The sequence below is a fragment of the Octopus bimaculoides genome, chromosome 27 (genome assembly GCF_001194135.2).
Source record: "Octopus bimaculoides isolate UCB-OBI-ISO-001 chromosome 27, ASM119413v2, whole genome shotgun sequence".
NCBI lineage: Eukaryota > Metazoa > Mollusca > Cephalopoda > Octopoda > Octopodidae > Octopus > Octopus bimaculoides.
In genome coordinates, this window is record NC_069007.1 from 22374599 (window position 1) to 22398444 (window position 23846).

Sequence of the window (23846 nt, forward strand, 5' to 3'; positions counted from 1 at the left end):
ATTTGGGGGTAATTTCTTAATGATCGTTGGATGAACTAAACTCCACGACACTCACTCCTTCAGATAATGGCTATAAGTCGTAACTCTCGACGACAAAATGACTTTACTTTCCAATCCTACCAAAAATGCTTAAAAGTACATAAATAAACTAATGTAGAAATTATTTTCTTTTTCTTCACGTTCTTCAACTTGCTAATGAAATTTATTTCTGCAGTTATGAAACTGTGTATCTTTTTTATAGCGGTTAAAAGAACACGAATTTATTTATCTTCAACATACATGCACGCATAAAATGTCCGTTAGCGTTTCAGAGTATATATTTCTCGCTAAATAAACTGTAGAAATTATTTTCTTTTTCTTCACGTTCTTCAACTTGCTAATGAAATTTATTTCTGCAGTTATGAAACTGTGTATCTTTTTTATAGCGGTTAAAAGAACACGAATTTATTTATCTTCAACATACATGCACGCATAAAATGTCCGTTAGCGTTTCAGAGTATATATTTCTCGCTATGGCGTTTATGCAGCTGGAGTCAGGATTTATGTTTAATGATAACACTTATAAGTGACTTGTTTATCAATATAGATTCTTAATTCAAAAGTAAAATACATTTATTATCTATTTCCAAATAGGAAACATATAAAAGTTACACAAACAGTAACCAAACTGGCTACAAAAATGGCATATCCCCTGTATGGTATTTTTGTGACACATGCACACACACACATTTCATTGACTACCCTGTGTAGCAAAAGGGGAACTTTCTACGCGCAATGCCATGGTCATTTATGACCGAAAAGGTTATTTACCATTAGGTGATAGTCCTAGATACACTCTATCTGAAGTAAAAGATAGGATGATCACAGCATGAACATCTTTGATAATAGCTTCACTGGATCAGAGTTGGCCTGGAGCTAAACAAGAAATTGATGTTGCATATGTAGTTAGGATTACATGCTTGTATGCAGAATGTGCAACAGTACTCTTGATGGAAACAAGAGTTGATGTCTCATCAGGTGGTGATGCAGTTCTCTAACTGTTATATATATATATAATGAACAGGCGTAGCTGTGTGATAGGAAGCTTGCTTCTCAAACACATGGTTCCAGGTTCAGTCCCACTATAGCTTCAGGCTGACCGAAACCTTGTGAGTGGATTTGGTAGACAGAAACTGAAAGAAGTCCATCATCTATATATATATATATATATATATATATATATACACACACACATATATGTGTGTGTATATATATATATGTACACACAATCAATCCCACCTACTTATTCTTTTTAAGCCTGGTACTTATTCTATCAATCTCTTTTGCTGAACTGCTAAGTTACAGGGATGTAAACAAATAAACTAGTTGTCAAAAAGGTGAGGAGGACCAACACACACACATCAGGTGTAGCTGTATGGTAAGAAATTTGCTTCCCAACCATATAGTTTTAGGTTCAGTCCCACTGCATGGCACTTTAGGCAAGTGTCTTCTACTGTAGCCTTGGACCAACTAAATCTTGTGAGTCGATTTAGTGAACGGCAACTGAAAGAAGCCTATCGTGTGTGTGTGTGTGTGTTCGTCCTCTACCACTGCTTGGCAACAGTATTGGTGTATTTACTTCCCTGTAACTTAGCGCTTTGGCAAAAGAGACTGAGAGAATAAGTACCAGGCTTAAAAAGAAAAGTACTGGATCGATTCATTCAATTAAAAATTCTATATATATATATGATGGGCTTCTTTCAGTTTTCATCTACCAAATCCACTCACAAGGCTTTGCTCAGCCCAAGTCTACAGTAGGAGACACTTGCCCAAGGTGCCATGCAGTGGGACTGAACCTGGAGTCATTTGGTTGGGAAGCTAATTCTTACCACTCAGCCATGTATGTTTTTTACCTCCAGCTCAGTTCTTGCTTTTTAACTTCATGCAATCCAACATAATCATCTCATCATGCATGAATGATTACCTTAGCCAATATGTCATTCCTTTTCCAAAATGATTCGGTGTAATTTGAAGGGAATTTAGCTGCAATTTTTAGCATGTCAAGAGATCACTTAGAGATTCAGTTCAAGAGTCTGTCTACTTCATATTAAAATCCCAAACCTCATAGCCTTTAATTAATTACTAATTATACAGTTTGATACTAATTAATTATTAAATCATGCTGTCTCATACTTAATTAATTAGCTTAATATTTATTCATTGTTAATTAAGCAGACTGACAATTATTCATTATTAACTACAAAGTCTGGCAATTATTAATTATTGAAGTTTGAATTTCAAATTTAATATTTATAAAAATATTTATTTCATTAAATTACAATTTTTTTTTTTTTATGATTCTTTGTAATCGTTTGTTGTCTGTCTTCCATACTGGCAACTGTGGACAACTTAGTATTCTTGGACATCCTTCACTGTTTCTGAAAGAAATAAAGAAAGTAAGAAATAAAGAAAACAAAAGAGAATACACAAACAAAAGAAAGAGAGAAACAAAAAAAGTGAGGTAAGAAAGAAACAAAAAACAAAAACAGGAATGAAGCAAAGAATAAATGAAGAAAAAAGACTTAATCAAAGGCCTCATTCTTCAAGGCCTGCTTTGAGTTTGTCATTGATGAGGCCACAAACAGCAACAAAAGGACTCTGGCAGAGAAAACTAACAACTAAGTGATTCTTCAATGCATTAAATAAATCACTGGATAGTTAGTTGGTGAAATAAAGAAGTGGCATTGAACCAGTGTGTGTGAGACCGTCCAGAAGAGTTGCAGGAGATTCCAAAGTCGTCTGGAGGCCGTAGTTGAAGCTAATGGCGATTATATTGATTGAATTTACTCTTTAGTATTTCAAGATATTTCTATGTAATTTTGGTAAATTATCTGTTAAAATGAGATGTCAGTGTTATTTCCATTTTTGCATAGTTTAGACAATTTATTTATCACACCTTGTATATGTGTATATATTTATGTGTCCCTCCACCATCACTTGACAACCAATGTTAGTGTGTTTATGTCCCCATAACTAGCAGTTCAGCAAAAGAGATTGATAGAATAAGTACTAGGCTTAGAAAGAATCAGTCCTGGAGTTGATTTCATCAATCCCTTTAAGGTGGTGCTCTAGCATGGCCACAGTCAAATGACAAACATGTAAAAGAATAAAAAAGTATATATATACATATATATATATAGAGAGAGAGACAGACAGATAGACATGTGTATATACATATGTATATCTATCTATCTAAGAAACAAAAAGAAAATACTCGAAGTTTATCATGAATAAAAGAAAATAATATTTACATCTTTATCAAAATAAGCTACCGGTTTCATTCATTTTTAAGCCATTTAGTCATGCTGTAAGAGAAGGGAAAATTATATATATAGCATACAGTGATATACAAAGATATGATGAAGAGGAATTAAATAACAGAGTGAGGTAAAGAAGTAACATAGAAATATGAAAGTTCATACAGTACAGAGTCAAATAAATTAAAATAAAATATAAGCATTAAATAAAAATAAAGCAAACCAAACCTATTGTAAAACATTAAAAATCATAAAGCAGGCCTCTCACAAAAAAGAAACAACCGAAACATCACAAATAATTAAATTAATTAAGAATAGTGATCAGGAGTAAATACTACAGCATTCACCTAATTAAACCATTAGAATTATCAAAATCATTTTTAAATGTTTAAAACAAGTCATTTGATTTTTAAAATAATTTCAAACAGAGTAACTTTAACATCAGCTGATTCTATTATTTTATTATTAATCCTGTTATTTACTGTAGCATCCTTTCTTTAATACTTAAATGCTGAATTTTATGATTACAATTCATTATTCTTTCATTTCATTTATTCTGGATACTTTAACAATTCTGCCAGCTTACTGCCAAATGAATAATAATAATAATAATAATAATAATAAATCTTAGACATGACACCAGGAAAACAACCCCAATGGGCACTGTGCACATTTTATTGATGAGCTCTATCATCTTAAATTTCATATTCTTAATAGCATTTTTATTAAGCATTCATGCTTACTAAAATTTTTTTTTTTTTAATTTTTCCAGTTCTAGTGCTTCTCGATATCATATAGTCAGCCAATGTATTCAGAATATCATATCTGTTATCCACCTCAGGTGTCTTGGTAGCATCAGAAAGAAAATTTTTACATTTTTATCAAAATAAGCTACCAGTTTCATTCATTTTTAAGAAATTGTCATGCTGTAAGAGAAGGGAAAATTTTTCACAATAAAAATATTAATAACAATAATAATAATGTATGCGTGATTATACCTGTGTCTTATACAGGAGATTCTAATTGCTCAGCCATCTCGATATACACTGATTTAAGGTGAGTGTAGTAGTTCATGGTAACAGCAGCATTCTCATGACCGATTCCAGACATCTTATAACCACCAAATGGCATACCAATAGCAAATACATTGTAATTGTTAACATAGATACTGCCAGTTTGTAAATTACCAGCAACACGGTGAGCTTGCTGTAAGTCTCTGAGGAGGGATACAGAAACAAAAAAAGACATAAAAGACTTAATTGCTTTACTTCATAAGAATTTATAAACTTAATATTTTAATTACAAGAAAATTGCAGTAAAGCTGCATGAAAATGGTGCCAGACATGACATATAGACCATCATACAACTTGTTTTATTCTTTTCTTCCATTTTGAGATGTGCATTGGATGTTTACTCCTCCTCTTCTGTTTTACAAATTCAGTGTGCACATGCACGTTGAGTGTTCACTCTTCTTTTTCGTGTTCCTACTCAAAACTGCTTACAGATCACAACCGTCTGACAAACTGCATGCATGAGGAGTGCTTCGTACTCTGATGGTTTTGAAATAAGCATTTTAGCAAGTGAAAATTGTAGTTTTCCTGAATTTGAAGTAAAATTTCAAAAATATTTTCAGGCACCGGTGCGGCTGTGTGATAAGAAGCTTGCTTCCCAATCTTATGGTTCTGAATTCAGTTCTGCTTATTTTACTGACATGCTAAAGATTCTGAAAGAGTAATATGGATCTTTATAATTTATGCAACTAACTCAGTCACACTTCATGCAAGGACTTGGCTAAGAGTACTCAAAAAGAATACCAAAGATATTCATTATCAATCAACAAGTCACTAAAACGATTAATGAAATATTAACTCCTTAATTCATAATATTGAGCACTCTGTAAATAAATTCATGCAACAACTAGACGCTGGACATTTATCACAGTTAAGAATATAATAATGCACAAATAATAATATAGTTGGCTCCATTATTATATATTTATTATTATGTGCATCATCATCATCATTTAATGCCCAAACATATTCCAACAATAGCATTAAAATGAAATAATGAACAACATACTTTGTAAAAACTCCTCCTGCTAGACCAAAACAGCTATCGTTGGCTCGGCTGACAACTTCTTCTTCCGAGTCAAAGACCAATAACGATAAAACGGCACCAAACACTTCTTCTTTGACTACAGTCATGTCGTCTCTGAGGTTTGTTAGTATGCAGGGTTTGATGAAGTTACCCCCTTGAAATTTTGGGTCCTCTAGAATAATTCTGCCTCCACCATATGCTACTGTGGCACCCTAGAAATAAAATACATTTATACAGATACGTAAATAAATAGCAATATCAGTCTTTTTGAGTATTGCTTGTGGTTACAACTCATTAAAAAACTAAAACTGGCTCTTCATCGGTTATGAGAATGAGAGTTCCAGTTAATCCTATCAACAGCCTGCTTGTGAAATTAATGTGTAAGTGGCTGAGTATTCCATAGACATGTGTAGCCTTCACATAATTCTTAGGCTGGAAAGTGGGCTAGTTTCTTAGGAATGTGAGGGGAGAGTAAAAAAGACTGAATGAAGGCTCACCTCCTTTTTGGCTATTTCTATAAAGTGTAAGGTTTTCTCAGCCTGTTCTTTGCTAATCATGGCACCAATAGTTGTGTCTTCCATCATGGGGTCTCCAGCTTTCATTTTACTTGTCTTTGCAATCAGCTTTTCCAAAAATTTCTCAGCAATCAGCTTTTCCACAAACACCCTGGTTCCATTGGAACAGACCTAATCGGTGGGGATATTTCAAAACAGGTAAGTAAATAGATTAGAAGCAGATGACGATGACGATGATGATGATGAGGAGGAGGAGGAGGAGATGACAATGGTTTCAAATTTTGGCACAAGGCCAGCTTGACTTACCTGCCCAGCATTCAGGAAATTGGCCAAAATAGCGCCATTCACTGCAGATTCTAAATCACTGTTGGCAAAGACAATCATTGGAGATTTACCTCCTAACTCCAGGGTCACGTGTTTTATTCCCTGAAGAAAAAAAAAAAACAGTGGAGGAGAGAGAGAAAACATCATGTGACCTTTGTTAGGAATAATACTGATGGGGCAAAGGTCAGATTAGGTTAAGTCATTAATGGAGCTGATGCTGATGCCACCACCACCACCACCACCACCCCTATAGTGATTAGAATGGCACCACCCACCATGCAGAAACCAAGAAGTCTATTGTACACACATACACACAGTAGCATAGCTAACAGGTCTGATGAGCCTACTCTGCTACACTGGCTCAACATGGCTTGGCTGAGGGGTGCAGTTTTTATACTCTTACCCAGGCGTATGTGTGTGTGTGTGTGTGTGTGTGCGAGTGTGTGTGTGTGTGTATATACATTGGATTGGATTACTATTGTTCAGCCCACTGCAGCACAAAGGCCTCAGCATGTCCTCTCCACCAATCACAGTCCAACATGGAGGCCATGAATTTGCGCTTGAGATCATAATGGTTGGATGAAGCTACTCCGTCACACAGGATCGAGATGGCTTAGTAGAGAGATACAATTTCTTTTTTAAACTCATACCCAGGAGCAGTTAAGCCAATTACATCAACTCCAGTGTTCAACTGATATTTATTTTTTATCAACCCCAAGATGATGAAAGGCAAAGTTGACCTCGGTGGAATTTGAACTCAGAACGTATGAACAGACAAAACACAGCTAAGCATTTCACCCAGTGTGCTAATGATTCTGCCAGCTTGCCAAACCCCTGCAATAACATCAATAAATATCTATGACAAGGATTGAAACCATGATGTTTGCTCTTACCTTTGCACAGGCCTCCATGATTTTCGTTCCAGTTGGTACACTACCAGTAAAAGTCATCTTGTCAATGTTGCTATGGTTACTGAGTAACTGACCAGTTGCTGTTGCACCCTGATGAGGAAAAAAAGACAGATAAAGGATGTTTTTCAGATCATCATCTGCATTATTAATGTCATCATGTGTATTTGTATATATGCATGCGTGTGTGTGAACATGTATGCGCATGTGTACATACATCTGTGTGTATGTGTGTGTGTGTGTGTGTGTATACACACACACACACACACAAACATACAGTGGTGGGCATGGTTCCACTAATCCGCTAACAGCTTATTAGTGAAGCTAACTTTATGTTTAAAGGATTAGTGTTTTGCTAACTTTGGAAACTGTTAGCTGACCAATTGCTTCCATTAAATTTAGTTCCACTAACTTTTTAAGTCTGCTAACAAAATTCATAGATTTGTTCCCGTCTGTTGTGGGCATGTCTCAAAGAGTCTGTCAGGCACACTATTGGCTGACCATGTGTACATGTGACAAGATGTGATTGGTTGACACAGCAGCAGCTAACCGAGCAGCATTGTGTAATTCTGCAGTTTTGAGTTGTGTTCACTTAACGACATTGTCACATTACAGTCAGTCTTACTGTGTCAGCGACAGCAGTGTACGTTATCGCTTATCATTATTGAAGGTGAAGACGTTTTGTTTGGCCTCAGGATGAACCTACAACTAAATAATAGCTACAACAACAAATTTAATCAAAAGCAAACAAAGAAAAATAAAACAAATCCCTCACCTGTATAACATTGTAACATCCAGCAGGTACACCTGCCTCAGTATACACTTCACCAAGCATCACTGCAGAAATCGGGGTTAAAGGAGATGGCTTGAAAACCATGGCATTACCACAAGCTAAAGCTGGTGCTGACTTCCAAGAAGCCATTTGAATTGGGTAATTCCATGCACCAATAGCTCCAACCACACCAAGAGGCTCACGACGGGTATAGTTGAAACTGCCTCCAGGTAAAATCAGATGTTCTCCTGTTAAATGCAAACACATGTAAATTGATTTCAAATTTTAGCACAAGGCCAGCAGTTGGGTGGAGTGGGGGTTAAGTCGATTACATCAACCCCAGTGTTCAACTGGTACTTATTTTATCAACCCCAAAAGGATGAAAGGCAAAGTCAACCATGACGGAATTTAAACTCAGAATATAAAGACAGACAAAATGCCGATAGCTGTTAATGATTCTGCCAGCCCACCACCTTCTATATATATATATGCCAGAGGGTGTAACTCCAGATAATACTACCATCCAGTGAAGCAAATACAGAATTACCCATGAGAGGAATTCACAGTGTAAGTGACAACTCCTAGAAGTCAGAGACGTTAAATACTAACCAATGCAGTTAGCCATAATATCTGGAAAATAACTGAGAGCTACCACAGTATCCTCCTGGATGATATAATCCTCTAAACTCACATTATTATATATATATATATATATATATATCTCAAATTAAATACACAACTAAAAGAGCTACTAATAGTTTCATGCTATCATCATACTTGAATAGGTACGTTTATAAATATGCCATATATCTTAAAGTAATCTTGTGTGTGTGTGTGTGTGTGTGTGTGTGTGTGTATGGTGCTCCAGCATAGCCACAGTCAATTGACTGAAACAAGTAAAAGAATATATAAGATGGGTTCCTTTCAGTTTCTATTTACCAAATCCACTCAAAGCTTTGGTTGGCCTGGGGCTATAGTAAAAGACACTAGCTCAAGATGCCACATAGAGGGACTGAACCTGAAACCATGTGGTTGGGAAGCTAACTTCTTAATCCCACAGCCACGTGCCTGCATCTCATACAAAAATATCAATTTGCAAACATTACTCAATGAATTTCACTGATGCAGATGACCATCACTGTCTTCAGACGGGTTTTTACTTAATTATGCAATTCCTGTCTCACTTTCTTCCTTGCAAAAAGGCTTACCTGCGAGGTTTGCTGCCAGACCCCCAAAATACTCCAGACAATCAATACAGCCATCAACATCGGCACGTGCTTCCCATATAGGTTTACCAGAATCCAAAACTTCAATTTGAGAAAAATCCTCTCGTCTTTCCTGGTGAATATCAAAATAAAATGGAGAGTTTAGACTGAGGATATTTAGGGGTGGGTAAGGAAACAAGGGTGGGGAACTGTAGAGGGTATCTTTTATTTGTTTGTTTCAGTCATTGGGACTGTGGCCATGCAGGGGCACAGCCTTGAAGGTTTTTACTTGGACAAATTGACTCCAATAAGTATTTTTTTAAAGCCTAGTACTTATTTTATAAGTCTCTTTTGCCAAACCAGTGTTTCAGGGATGTAAACAAACCAACACAGGTTTTCCAGTGGTAAAAACACATAAACACACACACACTACTCCTGGGAATGAGTATAAAAACTGCACCACTCTGCCAAACTATGTTGAGCCAGTGTGTCAGAGTAGGCTCATCAAACCAGTATGATCTCAGACTCAACTTCACAGCCTGCAAATTAGACTGTGGTTGGGTGAAGAGAACATGCTGTTGCCTTTATCTTGCAATAGACTAAACATAGGTAATCCAATCCAATCCAATCCAAGACATCCATAAAAACAAAAAAATGACAGAGTATGGAGAAAGGAAAATGTAAAAGACAAGGGACACCTTTAGCAACAGAGCAGCTTTGCGCAATATTTTTCCACGTTCAAAACCAGAGAGTTGAGACCAATGTTGAGCAGCAGACCTGGCACTGTTCACTGCATCATCCACATCTTCAGCACCAGATGAATGGAAAGTCCGCAGAACTTCACCTAGAGAAAGAAAATAGGAATCTTGATTACCAAATAATAAAAGAAACGTTTAACCCTTTAGCATTTGAACTGGCCACATCCTGCCCAAAAATTCGACCAGTGTTATGTTCAAACCTTCCAAGTTTGGCCTCTCACACATACCCTAGAATGCCATTCTAAAAAAAAATAATCACATTATTGAAACCTTGAAGGAACAAGATAATGCATGATCAATTGAAAATGATGTAAATAAACAAGACTTATGTTTGACCGAGTAATGTGAATGCAAAAGAGTTAATAATCACATTTCCTCACTTTTTACTATTAAAGTACAGAAGTACAGATGTGGTTATATGTGTGCAGGTATGACTCTGTGCTGATAATGTTCACTTTACAACGACAGGGTTTCAGGTTCAAACTCAATGGGCTAGTCTTCTAATATAGCCTCAAATTGACTAGTGTGTGTGTGTGTGCTCGCACACATGCATATGTTTCTCTGTGTGTTAGTGTGTGTAAGAGATGAGGAACAGAAATAAACACACTTGCAACCAAGTTATCTTTCTCCAGAGAGAGAGAGAGAGAGAGAGAGAAAGAGAGAGAGAGAGAGAGAGAGAGAGAGAGAGAGAGAGGCAGACAGACAGATTTACCATTCATCATTTGATAAGATAAGCACTAAACAAAGATAAATCCCTTGATTAAGGTGTCCCAGATGTAGCTACTCTCAGGGTTTGATAACATAATGAAAGTTATTTGACTTTTTTTTCTGATTCAGTTGTTGTCATCATCATCATCATCATCATCAACATTATCATTTTAATGTCTACTTTATTATGCTTGCAAGGGCCAGGCAGAATTTGTTGAGGCAAATTTTATATGGTCGGTCACCTTTACTGTCACCAACCTTTGGCTCAGGGCTATAGTAGAAGACCCTTGCCTGAAGTATCACACAGTAGGACTGAACTTGAGACCAGAAACTTTGGAAATGAACTTCTCAAGCAAAGAGCCATGCCTGTACCTCTTTCTTTCCTCTGCAGTCAGCTGTCATGGTTGGGCTTGAGAAGCTGTCTACATGCTGGTCAGTTTTTCACCCGTTTACCTGTTTGACTGCGACCATGCTGGGGCACCACCTTGAAGGGTTTTAGTCAAACAAATCAACCCCAGGATTTATTCTTTGTAAGCCTAGTACTTATTCTATCAGTCTCTTTTGATGAACTGCTAAATTACAGGAACATAAACACACCAGCATCAACTGTCAAGCGATAGCAGGTGGGGGGACACAAACACAGGCACACACACAGATATATATATGTAGATATATATATGTAGATATATATATATGACAGGCTTCTTTCAGTTTCCATGTACCAAATCCACTCTCAAGGCTTTGATCTGCTCGAGGCTATAAAAGACACTTGCCGAAGATGCCACACAATGGAACTGAACCAAGAATCATGTGGTTAAGAAGCAAGCTTCTTACCATGCAGCCACGCCTGCACAACAAGTAGACACAAGTGAACCAGCATACAGAGTCGCACGACCATGATACAGCTTCACGGTAGGTCAAAGAAGGCAACCTTTTTTAATGGTTACACAATCGGCTAGAAATAGCAGCCAAATCTTCATTAAAAACAGAACACAATACAATTGTAAATATACAAAAAGACAGTATGGTCATGACAGGAATGACTTTGATCATACGTATTCTTGATTAGGGTTGACCTAGGGCTAAATAACAACAAGTTTGCAATGTAACCTACCGGTTGAAGGTATGACCAATGGCAGAGTTTCTTTGTCTTGACCTTTTGGCTCAACCCTGGCCCCATTCACAAAATTTAGGCTCTGTTGGACGGCAGCACACTGCTCCTGGGCATATGTAGAGAAAGTTTGGTGCCATTTCTTGGCCACCAACTGGACAATAGATCTTCTCATTTCAGGGTAGAGTAGATGTACCTGGAAATAGGTAAGTTCTATGAGTAAGGTAGCAGTGGTGGTGATGTTTGTTGTGGAAGTGGTAGTAGTGGTGCTGATGGCGATGAAGATAGTGGGGTCGATGTAATCAACTAGTCCCCTCTCCCAAAATTTCAGGCCTTCTGCCTATAGTATAAAGGATTATTATTATTATTATTATTATTATTATACAAGGCGGCAAACTGGCAGAATCGTTAGCACATCAGACAAAATGCTTAGCAGCATTTTGTCTGTCTTTACATTCTGAGTTCAAATCCCATGAAGGTTGGCTTTGCCTTTCATCCTTTCGTAGTTGATAAAATAAGTACCAGTTGAGCCATGGAGGTCGATGTAATCGATTTACCCACCTCCTCTCGAAATTGTTGGCCTTCTGCTAAAATATGAAACTATTATTATTATAATTGACGGTGGTGGATTGGCAAAATCTTTCGTGCATTGAATACAATTCCTTGGCGCATTTCGTTAAAGCCTTCTATGTTCTAAGCTCAAATTCCACCAAGTTCAACTTTGTTTGTCATTCTTCCGAAGATGACAGAATAGATTACTTGACAAGTAGTGGGGTCACCCCTATTTCGAAATTGTTGACCTTGTGCCCAAATTATAAACTAATATTATAAGGATGATGAATTTGTAGAACCGTTAGATCATGGAACAAAACGACTTGCAGCATTTGTTCCATTTCTTTATATTCTGAGTTCGAATCACGCCAAGCACCAGTCAAGTAGTGGAGTCGACGGTATCGAATGACCCCCACCCTCTTCTCACTAGCCTTCTGCCTAAATAAGAAACTATTACTGAAGAATGTTGAGCACATAATAGGTCAAACAACTGATAAAATGAGTTGTGGTACTTAGTTATGTCCCTTTAACTACTGAACTGAAATGTTGCTGAGGTCAAGACTGTCATTCGTCTTTGCAAGACTGCAATTCCCAAACTCAAACATTTATGTCCTGTATCAATATAAGAAAGCATTAATATCATATCTAGGACGTAAACAGCAGAATTGGTAGAGCGCTTTATATTATATACCATATGACATTTATTTACATTCATTTACGTTTAGACTCGTTTCCTACAAGGACAGATAAAATAAAGTTCCAGAAAAGTACGAAGATCGATTTAATAGAATATATACTTCGATACAATTTGTAGGCCTAGAAAGCTATACAAGGATATTCAGCTACCATTATTAAGAGGTTATGTCACCGCAAGGTATTACATCGTTGGTTCATAAAGTCATTAACTTGAATTGCATCGGTCCATCACCGATATTTTTCAACCGATCTAAACTTAAAATGGAGAAGGACGAAATTACCGTATTCACTTGTGAATAAGTCACACAACTTTATACTTGATTTTAACTGAAAGAGAAAAATAACCAACTCGGGTGCGAGTTATATACGTGGCAAGGCTAAAATTATGAAACAAGATTTAACACAAAATTAAGGGTGTGTGACTTAAGCATGAGTAAATACGGTTATATAATGTTTGGTGAGTTTTTAAGCTGTTTGACACCTGGCAGAATCGTTAGCAGTATTTCGTCCGTCTTTACGTTCTGAATTCAAATTCTGCCCGGATCGACTTTGCCTTTCATTCCTTCGGAGTCGATAAAATAAGCACCAGTTGATTACTGGGGTCGATGTAACCGACTGGACCCTCCCCCAAATTTCAGGCCTTGTGCCTTTAGTAGAAAGGATTATTACTATTATTATCAAGGCGGTAAATTGACAGGATTGTCAGGGCATCGCATAAAATGCTTTACAGTATTCATCATGGTTCGTCCTTTAAGCCTTGAGTCAAAATCCCGTCGAGATCAACATTACCTTTCATACTTTTGGGTTCGATAAACAAAATAAAGTATCGGTGATGTACTGTAGTCCATGTGATCTACTTGCCCCTACCTTCGAAGCTACAAAAGGCAGTGAGCAGGCAGAACCGTTACTTTGTCAGAAGAAAAAAAATGCTTAACAGCATTTCTTATGGCTCTTTACGTTCTGAGTTGTAGGCCTCGTGCTGAAGTTAGGAAGTTATAATTAGCTACCATTTCTGACAGGTCGAGTAACCACATGGAATTATCCCGTTGGATCGCAAAGTCATTAATTTGTAGGGTTGGTGTATATTCGATTGAATCGCACCAGTCTATCACCTATATACATTCTACCTACTTACGTAGAGTGCACATGCACCCTACGTCAACTTTGCCTTTCATCTTTTGGGAGTTGATAAAATAAGGTGCCGGTTAATTAATGGAGTCGAAATAATCGACTAACCTCTTTTTCACTGAAATTGCCGACCTTGTGCCTATAGCAGAAAGCATTATTAACGTAAGCACTTAGTCTGGTGCCCTCACCGACTTTAAAAAGCAGAGCACACAGACAAAAACCCGCGACCTGGTTTCGGTTCTCGCTCGAGAATAATTTCATTTCACTTTCAAGTATGCTGTCCAGTTTCATAAAAATAATTATACAAAAAAGGTTTAAGCGAATTAACAGCTCTTTACACCTCTAAGTCTATAGAATTATATTATTTAAACAACAAAATATTAAAGATTTGCAGCAGTGTAAAGCATTTATGACACACGTACCGTCTTATAAACGAGCACCGACTGCTCAGTCAGCTACCGAAAGGGTCTCTTCGTCATTATTCAATCTGCTAGATATGGTAGCTAAATTGCCCTAACAATATACACCCTGCCTTCTTAAAACAAAACAAATTTACATTACGTTGCTCTATATAAAAAATGTCTAATGTCTTTAAAATAAACAAATAAAGACGGGACGGCCAAGGTTCGAATGTTTTTGATAATAGGTTTGCATGATATAGGTTGACCCAAAGTTAAACACTTGAGGCAACGGTGCGATATATCTACCGCACCAAAAGTAGATTTATAAATCTAATTATTATAACCATTATAGAGAAGTTGGAACCACAAACCTCTTTAAAAAGTGTCCGAGTCGCCGATGCTGATGGAATTATGTCACTAGTATGGGGAATAACTCGCAGCCAACTGTTGACAAAACATGTGCGTCGGGCTCTCGTAAATATGTGTGTACTTATAGATGATTAAATGAATCTGTGTATCTGTACAGGTACAGATACACAGTGTGAGTATGTGTACGCGCGTACAGATGCATATATGAGTGGATGTGCGAAAGGCAAAAATCAACCTTGGTAGAATTTAAACTCAGAACGTGAGTTTAAATGCTAGTTGCTTCGCTCGTCACACCAAGCTAAACCTAATCATTAAGCAGACCCTGGCTCAGATTAATATCCCCTCAGTTCTGGGGCCATCAAGGTTATCCAGAAGTGATGAAAAGAGACCAGATTGTCTTACCGCCTGTCCTTGGGGAACGAAATCGAAGGGGCCCAATTGTGTAGGTTTACCCCGTCATTTTTATAAAGTCCCATCCTGGATGAAACGGTAGCTTCGTAGATATGGGTCACAATTTAGTCCAATACGGAAGCAAAAATCACTTCGCATGTGACATGCAATTGTAAGTTACAATTACATAGCACTGGTGTCAGCTATTCTTAGATGATAATCGGTAAGTGTTTAATACTACGGAGATCCTAAATAAAAACCGGGGCATTATTCTATCGTCTGAGGTATGTAAATTATTATTTTTAATTATCATTTATTATTCTACACTCTTCTGGGTGTATATTTTCCGATCTAAAAGGTAACTTCCAATAAATTTAGGTGATTCTCCTAGCAGCCGATCGTAATGTTTACAATGAAGGCCACTGTCTACTTTGGCCGAGCCTAGAACAATGCAATATTATAAATTATTGAATACAGAATTATATCCATTTCGTATTCGTTTCCTACACATATTTTTACACCCGTTGCACTATTTAAATTTTTTTTTTTTATTTTCGTTTCCTGGTCAAGTTGTAAACATTAACCGAGTCTTGTGTTCTGTTATTCTATTATTGATGTTAAGGTTGATTTATTTTCGTTTTCAAACTTTAAAATTATTCTAAAAACGAGGAAACACACGGAACATACCATTGTGAGGGACATAGATGTCTTGACACCGTTTCGTTTACGTAAAAATTGGAATTTTGGAAAAAATTTTTTTTTACAACCGAGATTTCTGTTTTTGTTTGCGTGAAATTATTAAAAAATTGTAAGATTTGGCTGTTATTTGTAGCATGTGAGACACCTAGGCTTGACTTTATGTGCTGGTTGAAAATCACCTAAAATCACCATTTAATTCTTCCAAATATTTCTGTTAAAACTGTATTGAAACCAACTGTGGGGAATTTTTTTTGTTATCACAGCAACTGGTCACCATTTTTTGAAACTTGAAAACTATCAAAGTAGACATTGGTTTTGAAAAAAGTGGCTTGCAGTCCAACAGGGGAGAGAAAATTGTATGATCTTTCGATATTGATTGTTAAACACCAGAAATTATCAAGATATTTTATTAGCAACCTCAATTACGATCGGGTCAAAGTTGAGGAAAGATTTCTTTAAAAAGAGGAGCTGACTATGCTTCGGACTCTCTCAACTTCAAAAACAACAACTATGCTGACCAATTTTTACTCCCAAGGATCATGGAACAGTACCAAATAATGATGCAATACTTGCAATTTAATAATTTCAAATAGATAGGGAGAAAATAACGAAAATTTGGAAATTGCTCGTTTTGCCCCACCCCTATAGCTTTATATGTGCATCGAGATCCAATCCCTAAGAAAGAACCATTCCACGTTCTATAGATAATTTATAAATTCGTATGACATCAACATTTTGTACTGTTTTTCAAGTGTGTCCTCCCTTTCATACAATGTGATTCACAAAAGTTTTGACTACAATCAGGTACGCTCTTTATCACGTCAAAACCTAGTTATTTTAGCGGCTGAGTCACTTCCTTTGTTAATTCAGTATAAATTTAATCAGGCGTCGTTCGACTTTAGACCCGATCACTTTCCATACAGACACAATACAAAAATATTTACTGTTTCCTTTCGACATCGTCCATGACAAAGAGTTGAAACAATCGGTTCATACATCGATTCTGTTTTAAGGTTTAATATTTATTTTACTTTGTATTTTCTTTCCTTGTCGTATGGACCCAGCAAGATTAATCTCTAAATATCAGTGATATTATTTTTATCAATCACTAAATGTTTTGCTTTGATTTCTGTGTTTCAAATGAAATTTCATTAGGCAATTGTAAATATACGTTGTAGGTTTTTACGTGTACACACTGATTATATATACTCTTTTACTTGCTTCGGTCATTTGACACACATATATATAATCAAAATAAGCAACAAGGATATCCAAAGTTAATGCAGTACGATCGTTTCCTGCGACTCCATTTAATTAAGCAATGTGAACATTAGAATTATTTAGAATTATTTACTAGCCTGTATGGTCTGGCTAAGTCAAAATGTTTTTTTGTATTCTTCCTTTCTACTTGGAGAGTTTAAATGTAGTTATGAAAATATGTCCTTCTGTTTAAATGTAATTTCAGTAAATTTCTATATCTTTGTGCAGCTAAGGATTGCTCTGCATTTTACATTTGATGTAATGTTCACATTGCTTAATTAAATGAAGTCGCATGAAACGATCGTACTGCATTAACTTTGGATATCCGTGTTGCTTATTTTGATTTTAATCACCTTATTTTGAAATTGTATGGATAATAACCATACTTAATTCTGGTGTCCAAATGATTTTGAAGACTGTGGAATAGATGATAATCAGATGGGGCAATGTCGTTTCAAGTACGGCAAAGCACCACGTATCTCAGTCCTTTGTCATCTCCTTTGTAAGTTTCAGCATTTTGAGATCGACATTCAATATTTCATCCCATGTCTTCCTGGGTCTCCCTCTTTCACAACTTCCCTACACTTTAAGTGATTGACACTTCTTTATGCAGCTGATCTCATCCATCCGCATCACATGACCAAACCAACACAGTCTCCTTTATTGCACACTGCATATAATTCGTTTTATGCCCAACTTTTCTCTACATGCAGCATGACATGACTCTCACCATATTCAACCTTTCCTTCTTCTTTTCTTGTCTCTTCTTTTTATCTATTTATTTTCAACTCTGATGAAGCTCCATGATTCAAATCGGTTTTATCACCAGCTATGACAAATATTCTCTTGGTATCATAATGGTAATTCTAAAGAACATTTTCAGCAGAAACAGCTGTTAGATGGGATGCAGTCTTTTTGTAAATTATTAATAAATAATAATGGATGCAAATGAATTGTTGTTTGTTATCTCCATTTTCTGTTTTCTTTATATATATATATATATTACTGTCATTCAGTCACTAAATTTCTTTTCTCTTTCAGTATTTCAGCAATGTTGCGCACTGTAATATATATTGTGGCTCTCATTTGCCTAAATTCTGTTATTGCTGGTAAGTTTATGACTAATCTGTTTATCAACCTTATCCTTCCTTCTTTTCCATATCCTACATTATCTTTTAATCCACCTCATCAATTTCTGATTTTTTCCAGTTACTTTTGTTTTTGTTTAACCTCCAAACAGCTCTGATTGAACAGATGTAAGATTGACCTGCTAGAAATAGCTGTCAAATCTCCATCAATAACACTCTGCTGTCTTAAAAAACAGGACACAGTGGAAAAAGTAACCCTAGGTAGAGAAAAGCATGGATAAGATCAATATACATAACCAGTCTGACCACTGAGTTATAGTGGTCATTCAGCCATGCCAGTAGCTGAGGTATTATACTGTCTGCTATTTCATACTAACTGACCACTGAGCTATCCTGACTTGTCAGTACTTCCCGCCTAACTGTTTCCAGTTCATTCCGTATATGCTACATGATGATGATGATCATCATCATTTAATGTCTGTTGTCCATGCTGGCATGGGTTGGATGGTTTGACCAGGGCTGGTAAGCTGAGGGGCTGCACCAGTCTGATTTGGCATGGTTTCTACAACTGGATGCCCTTCCTACTGCCAACCACTCCGAGAGTGTAACGGGTGCTTTTACCTGCCACTGGCATAGATGCCAGCTGTGTGGCACCAGTATCTGCCACGACTGCGATTCTACTTGGCCTTCTTCTCGAGCACAGCATATTGCCAAAGATCTCAGTCACTTGCAATTGCCTCTGTGAGGCCCAACACTCGAAAGGGGCTTTTTAGCACCACATCAGTAAAAGTGCTAGTTATGCAACACCAGCATTGGCCATATTGCCACTTCCATCATGCCCAACGCTCAAAAGGTGCTTTACGTAAATTGATGATATAAAATACATTTATAAAATAAAATTAACACAGAATTTTGCCTCTCGCAATATAGAAACATTTTTCATGGCACCAGCAGACAAAATGGAAAAGGCAATGCCCTGGAGGATACTAAGGGAGATGCACTGGAACAGCCACTCTGACTCCTGGGGCTTGCACTTGTGGACAGCAATCTACACCCTCATAGCAGTGAGCAACGATATGGTTCAAGGGGCCAAGAACACTGAAGTTCTCAACTGTCATCTATTTGACCATGAACCTATCAGAGATCGACCAATACCTTGAGAATTTTCTCCCTCTCTTCCTCCCCCTGTGTTGTTTATTGAACCGTTTACCAGCTGTTCTACCTTTTGGTTTCATTTCAGACACAGCGTCATCCGAGAAAATTGTCTGTTATTATGGAACAGGTCTTTCAAATTACTCTACTCCTTTGCCACCTGGTCTGGACCCTACCTTATGTACTCATTTGATCTTTATTGGATCCACTATAATTGATGGACAGATCAAACCCCCAAAACCAACTGATCCACAGATGTACTATGAGAAAATTCCTTTAATGAAAAAACTTAACCCAGAGCTGAAAGTTTTATTATGCAATGGAGGAAATTTCAATGGGGTCCTTGCCACAAGTCAGAATCGATCCAGGTATAGCGCATCTTAGAATATATGGACTAATCAATTATCTTATATTATAAAAGAGAAGCTCATCTCCGTCTGTCCATCACAAAATATATGTGAAAGAGAGGGGGAGAGGAGGAGAAAAAGTTGTTGCTATTGAGAGAGAAATACACTGAGATAGAGAGAGTGTGTATGTGTGTGTGTGAAAGATAGATAGATAGATAGGTAGTGTTGTCACCATAGTAACTAAGAAATTTTGATTAGAAATACAGGAACTTTTAGTGCAAGTTTGTCAACACAGCACATCACAGACTCAAAACAAAAAAAACAAGAGTTTCAATATATTACCATATAGATAGTTATTTTTTGGTTGTTTGTGTGTGTGTGTACTCTTTTACCTTTTCAGCCATGCGGCTGTGGTCATGCTGGAGCACCACCATGTTTACTCTTTTATGTTCTAAGTTCAAATTTCCTCAAGGCTGTCTTTGCCTTTCATCTTTTCAGGGTCAGTAAAATAAGTACTAGTTGAGCACCAGTGCTGACTGTTATCAGCTTAACTAATCCTGAGTAAGAGTATAAAAACTGCACCCCTCTGCCAAGCCATGTTGAGCCAGCATAGCAGAATAGGCTCATCAAACCAGTGTGACCTGATGGTCAAATTCCTAGCCTCCATGTCAGACCAGCTGATGCTGGTGGTGGTGATGGTGATGGATGCAGTGGCAGTGGTGATGATGGTTGTGGTCAGCCAGGAGCTATAATAAAAGACACTTGTCCAAGGTACTGTGCAGAAGAACTGAACCTTAGACCATGTGGTTGTAAAGCAAGCTTCTTCACCATATAACCATTTTTTAAATTTTCAATTTTTCTTCTTCCAGATTTGCCAACAGTTCACTGCCTATTCTCAGGAAATATGGTTTTGATGGGTTGGATCTTGATTTCGAATTTCCTGCTTGGAATGGTTTACCCAAGTCTCAGAAACATTCCTTCAGTCTTTTATTGACGGTAATTTACTTCAAAACTTTACAAGTATTTAATCTGTTATATTGGGTTTTCGATATCCATATTTTGTCAGCAATAACATCAGGAGTAATAGTGTTCCAACTGGGTATTTTCTGGTTGCCAGCATATTTGATATTGTCGAGAAAGTGTCTATATATAAAAGACACATACAGATATATATAAAGGTCATATACAAATTTATAAAGGACATATGCAAATATATAGTCTAGTTTCCAAAATTTTTTGGTTGATGAGGATATATAATCCAAGCAGGTACCAATATGAACGTCTACCAAATTCACTCTCAAGACTTTACTCAGTCCAAGGCAATAATAAAAGACACTTGTGGAAAGTGCCCCACTGTGGGACTGAACCTGGAGCCATGTGGTTGGGAATCAAGCTTCTTACCACACAGCCACACCTGCACCTTTAGTATAGTTTATTTTATTTGTATATTTATATTCATACCACTACTGGTATCATTTGTTTTCTTTACTGTCCTCAACATTCGTTTATTATTCCCAGCAGCTTTTTCATTGGTGAAGCCACCAAAAGTGAACAATATTATCATTAAAGGAGTGAGATTTTAATGATTTGGGGGGGGGGGATAATAACTGACGAGGAATGAGTATATCCATATCTTGTGTCTGTATTTCCCATTCATTCCTTTGTCATGCTTCTGTTTCATTTTTGAGACTCTATGTATAAGTATATATATATATATATATATATATATATATATATATAGGAACTCTATGAATTGTTTCAACAAGAAGCTGCCCTTACCAACAAACCACGTTTGATGCTGACAGCAGCTGTTGTTTCCACAAAGGAGATAATTGATGCCTCTTATGAAGTCCCTATTCTTGCTAAGTAAGTAATTCTATATTTGTTCATGTCCTTTATGTCCTGACTATGTTGTTTATGTCTGTAAATGATCTTTATGTCTGTATATGTCCTTTACATGTATGTGCTATATATCTGTATATGTCTTTTACATCTGTATCTGTCCTGTATAGCTGCATGTGTTCTTTATGTCTATATGTGTCCTTTATGTATGCATTTGTCCTTTATAGTTGTATGTGTCCTTTATATATGTATGTAATTCCAGCATCCAACTGATAAAATGTCAAGAATGTGTCAGCACCATGAAGAATGTTTCGGTGCCATTCTTTTTCCCCTTTCATTGTTCTCTATGTCTTTGTCTAAGAAGAAAGCTATCATAGAATCTCTGAGACTGTTAGGAGGAAAGAGACAGGGAGAAAAGGAAGTTATCCTCAAACTGGGGACCAAGATGAAGAAACTTGCAACAGAGTGAAGTCTCTTCTGAAAACATCCAAGGTTCAAGTAGTTGTATTAAACCAGGCAATAATTTAACCCTTTAGTATTGAAACCAACCATATCTGGCTCAAATATGCCTCCTGTTTTATATTTCAACTGCACAAATCAGACCTCTCACACCTACCCTACAGTGTCATTCTTTCCTTGCTCTCTGAATCTTTCTCTCTCATCTAACTTACCCCTAAACAGAGTCCTGGACTTCATCAACCTGATGTGTTATGACTACCATGCTTTTGCTTACTACGATCCCTTCACTGGATTTAACAGTCCACTCTACCCCGAAGAACATGATTCCATCTATGGCAACCGGTCCATTGTAAGTCTCAACATACCCTTCATTAGTCTTTTCTCTATTTACAATTCTCAATTTAATTAGTTCTGTCATTCAATGAATAACCTTTTTTTTATTTGACATGGTGCTCTTACAGGAATCTGTATATACTGCAATAGAGTCAGAGGGCAAAAGAGATTTAAAGCTCAGAGGAAGATAACCATTTCTAAACATATCCATAGTTTATCTTTTGTGAAGAACTGTTTTTTTTCTCAAAGAGTGAAAAGAGATAGAAGAACATACATCTTATTGCATATAATTCTTTTATTATTATTATTATCATCATAGTAGCCATTTATGATATTTCATCCTCATTTGGAATCCTTTTATTTTAGTTACTTCTAGAATGCAGGAATATAAGAATAACTGAGTCATCATCATTGTCATTTAACGTCTGCTTTCCATGCTGGCATGGGTTGGACAGTTTGAGGGCTGGCGAACCAGATGGCTGCACCAAGCTTCAATTTGATCTGGCAAAGTTTCTACAGCTGGATGCCCTTCTTAGTGCCAACCACTCTGAGAGTGTAGTGGGTGCTTTTTATGTGCCACAGGCACGAGGGCCAGTCAGGTGATGCTGGCATCAATCATGCTTAAATGGTGCTTTTTACGTGCCACTGGCACTGGCATCGACTATGCTCGAATGGTGCTTTTTACATGCCACCAACACGGGAGCCAGTCAGGTGGCACTGGCAACGACCACACTCGAATGGTACTTTCTACATGTTCTGTATATATATATATATATATATATATATATATATATATAAAATATATATATATATATATATATATATATATATAATGTATGTGTGTGTGTCTTTTTGTTTGTGTTTGTCTTCCACCACTGCTTGACAACTAGTGTAGGTGTGTTTATGTCTCCATAACTTAGCAGTTTAGCAAAAAGACTGATAGAATAAATACCAGGCTTTAAAAGAATAAGTACTGGGGTCAATTTATTCAACTAAAAATTCTTCAAGGCAGTGCTCCAGCATGGCCACAGTCTACTGTCTGAAGCAAGTAAAAGTTAAAAGATGTATATCTGTTTTCAGGTTTTCTCTGCTAACTACTGGGTTCTGAAGGGGATGCCAAAATCTAAAGTTGTTGTTGGAATTCCTGTGTATGGCCACAGCTACAAGCTGGTGTTTAAGAGTCTCCATGGTGTCCATGCTCCCAGCTATGGACGAGGTGACAATGGTGGCTATGTCACTTATTCACAAGTAAGAGTTGCCTTCTTGCTTTTTCTGAACATTCTCTCTCTCTCTCTCTTCTCTGACAATAAATTAGCATTGAGATCATCACTTATCAACATCATCATCACTCACCATCATCATCAGTCACCATCATCATTAATCACCATAATCGTCAGTCACCATCATCATCAGTCACCATCATCATTAATCACCAT

General features: G+C 36.9%; 2 protein-coding genes across 8 annotated transcripts in view; one reads left to right on the top strand and one right to left on the bottom strand.

Annotated features, from left to right (window-relative positions):
- Positions 1-2281: 2281 nt before the first annotated feature.
- Positions 2282-15339, bottom strand: LOC106875644 (4-trimethylaminobutyraldehyde dehydrogenase). Of its 3 annotated transcripts, none has more exons than XM_014923876.2 (12): positions 15243-15339; positions 11698-11890; positions 9816-9961; positions 9121-9250; positions 7916-8160; positions 7126-7233; positions 6215-6334; positions 5891-6079; positions 5376-5605; positions 4295-4512; positions 3291-3344; positions 2282-2417 (listed from the first exon to the last, which is right to left on the bottom strand). In XM_014923876.2, the coding sequence occupies exons 2-10, from the start codon at positions 11867-11869 to the stop codon at positions 4302-4304; spliced, it is 1551 nt and encodes a 516-aa protein (XP_014779362.1). In that variant the 5' UTR covers positions 11870-11890; positions 15243-15339; the 3' UTR covers positions 2282-2417; positions 3291-3344; positions 4295-4301. The 3 variants fall into 3 exon arrangements, with proteins under 3 accessions (XP_014779362.1, XP_014779361.1, XP_014779363.1); XM_014923875.2 differs by lacking the exon at positions 15243-15339 and adding an exon at positions 14843-14982; XM_014923877.2 differs by lacking the exon at positions 15243-15339 and adding an exon at positions 14493-14767.
- LOC106875645 (acidic mammalian chitinase) overlaps positions 15325-23846 on the top strand; it is an 11953-nt gene continuing 3431 nt past the window's right edge. Inside the window, exons 1-7 of one of the 5 annotated variants that reach the window (XM_014923881.2) lie at positions 15325-15453; positions 18231-18298; positions 19518-19797; positions 20646-20772; positions 21518-21642; positions 22300-22426; positions 23491-23658. In XM_014923881.2, the coding sequence (XP_014779367.1) occupies positions 18241-18298; positions 19518-19797; positions 20646-20772; positions 21518-21642; positions 22300-22426; positions 23491-23658 (885 nt within the window). In that variant the 5' untranslated portion in view covers positions 15325-15453; positions 18231-18240. Of the gene's footprint in view, positions 15515-16078; positions 16734-16771; positions 16943-18230; positions 18299-19517; positions 19798-20645; positions 20773-21517; positions 21643-22299; positions 22427-23490; positions 23659-23846 lie in introns of those variants that run through there. The other 4 variants (XM_014923879.2, XM_014923880.2, XM_014923878.2 and 1 more) reach the window with 4 other exon arrangements.